Source organism: Cyprinodon variegatus, unplaced genomic scaffold, assembly GCF_000732505.1.
Source record: "Cyprinodon variegatus isolate N-32 unplaced genomic scaffold, C_variegatus-1.0 Scaffold5220, whole genome shotgun sequence".
NCBI lineage: Eukaryota > Metazoa > Chordata > Actinopteri > Cyprinodontiformes > Cyprinodontidae > Cyprinodon > Cyprinodon variegatus.
Window position 1 is genome coordinate 1 of NW_015155673.1, and position 2,029 is coordinate 2,029.

Here is a 2,029-nt window from a genome sequence, read left to right on the forward strand (position 1 = left end):
TTCATTTAAAGTTCATTTCCAGAAAACATTTAAATTAGAGGAAGAAAAAAAAAGCAGGGTGGAATATAAAAAAACAAATAGCCTAGTAAACTAGCCCCTCCCACCAGCGGCCAAAATTATTTTGGCCTGCGAGTGGTCTAGCCTCGATCAACGCCCCAGGCCCTAGAACTGGCGGGCCAATCACAAAGCAGAGATGTGTTTTGAATTTCTGGATGCAAAGCGGGCGGGGTTTTGAGGCTGTGACGACAAAGCTGTGCGACGGTGTAGAAAGCACAACAAGGAAGATGGCAACAACTATTGAACAGTTCTCGTTTGACTCAGCTTTGGAATCAGTTTTGGAAGGATTAGATTTGGGGCTTTCATTGAAACGTAACAGGAAGAGGCTCTATCCTCATTCATTTTTAAGACGGACATATTCAAAGTTTTAGAGACAGGCTGTTTGTTTACAATCGCCCCACCAGCTTTCTGTCGCACTTACATCAAAGTGAGTTGCGCTCATTGGTCAGAGCGTTAGCCAGTAGGCACAGACCTAGTTTGAAAAACAACAGGTTGTTCTCATCAACAATCTTCTGATGTCTCCTTCATCGGGGCCTGACTAAATTACACATTTAATCTCACATTTAGTCTGGTTTATCAGGCTATGAAAAAAGTCTAATCAACCAAAACCTCCAGTACCTCCTTGGACCTCTGTTGAAGACCTCCTGCTTAAGGGGTTAAAGTATAAATCAACATTAAATCAAAGGTGTTTGGCTTTACAGTTACAACCAACTTGTGTTAGTCCAACATTAAATCTGATCAGGTTTGTGGTCGCCGGCGGCGTACTTACTCTGAGCTCTGGCTCCTCAAAGTAATGCAGAGAGAGAGTCTTGAGGTCATGTGTCCCGGGGTCGTACTCCACTACAGCCAACTGGTGAGACAGCAGGGAGATCATCACTGAAGCTGATCGCCCTGAGTTTGTTCTAAACATCTTTAGACAGGGGATACCTTTGCATCTTTAAAACTGAGGAGGAGCGCATCTCTGTTGGCGCCTATCAGCTGCACACTCGCCATGGACATGATGTTACCAAAGAGAGAGAAGGAGGCCACCTGCTCCAGCTTCTCCTTACGGGTTTTAGAATCTGCAACAGAGTCAATAAGTCTTAGTAATGTTTATGTTGTCATAAAAAACACAGATTGGTGTCAGATGCCTGGACATACCGGATGACTTTTCAGTTCTGGATGTGCTCTTCAGGAATAAAACAAAAGGCAATCACAGAAATGTTACACAAAGACAAAAAATGGGTCAAACTAACAGCTGCTTTTACCTCAACATCGTGAATGATCCTATAGACGAAAAGCTGGGATGTTCCGGCGATAACCAGGTTTTTCTCCTTACTGGATATAAAGTTACAATAGACGGAGAACTCCACAGCAGTGGGGGTGTGGGCCTGCCTGTACACCGCATACATCCTCCTAGCTTCGCTTCTGCCTCTGATGGGAGACAGCAGACATGTCAACACCACTGAGTTACCAACATTACTGCAGGACTCATTGAAGGAGCTACTTTAGGGAGCGTGTGCAAAGAAAATCAAATCACTGACACGCTTTAGGATAAAATACATCGTCAATTAAATTTTCGGGTTATGTTCACAATGTTTTAATAATTTAAACCTTAAATATGCCTGAAACATAAGTAAAGCAATCATTAGGTTCAGGAAGTCATTGTACAGAGACGCCGGTTCCAACAGCTAGCTTCATGCTCGTGCAGGTAGCTCAGCAGCTAGCATGTATTAGCGGTTGTTCGGGTTCCATAAAAACAATGGGAAACAAATTTATTAACGTACCTATATCCGATAAGTTATCTAAGCTCGATGCTTTATTATATGTCTTTTCATACAAACGTAGTGCGTCATATTTCTGAGTTAAATGACTGTTAGCGCTCCAGCTAATTGCCAGGCAACCTGGCGGTTAGCTTTGTTGTGTTGCCCTCTGAGTTCTTGTTCTGTCAACAAATGAAAGGCACGCAGGCGTGTTGCTGCCCCCTACAGTT

At 43.4% G+C, this 2,029-nt stretch overlaps 1 protein-coding gene across 1 annotated transcript; it reads right to left on the reverse strand.

Annotated features, from left to right (window-relative positions):
- Positions 1-826: 826 nt before the first annotated feature.
- LOC107081463 (cleavage and polyadenylation specificity factor subunit 1-like) lies at positions 827-1,973 on the reverse strand (the record flags this gene model as incomplete). Its single annotated transcript, XM_015369636.1, has 5 exons — positions 1,824-1,973; positions 1,305-1,470; positions 1,198-1,225; positions 985-1,118; positions 827-907 (listed from the first exon to the last, which is right to left on the reverse strand). Coding segments are annotated over exons 2-5 (387 nt in total), but the record flags the coding sequence as incomplete, so codon positions are not given.
- Between the last annotated feature and the right edge of the window lie 56 nt (positions 1,974-2,029).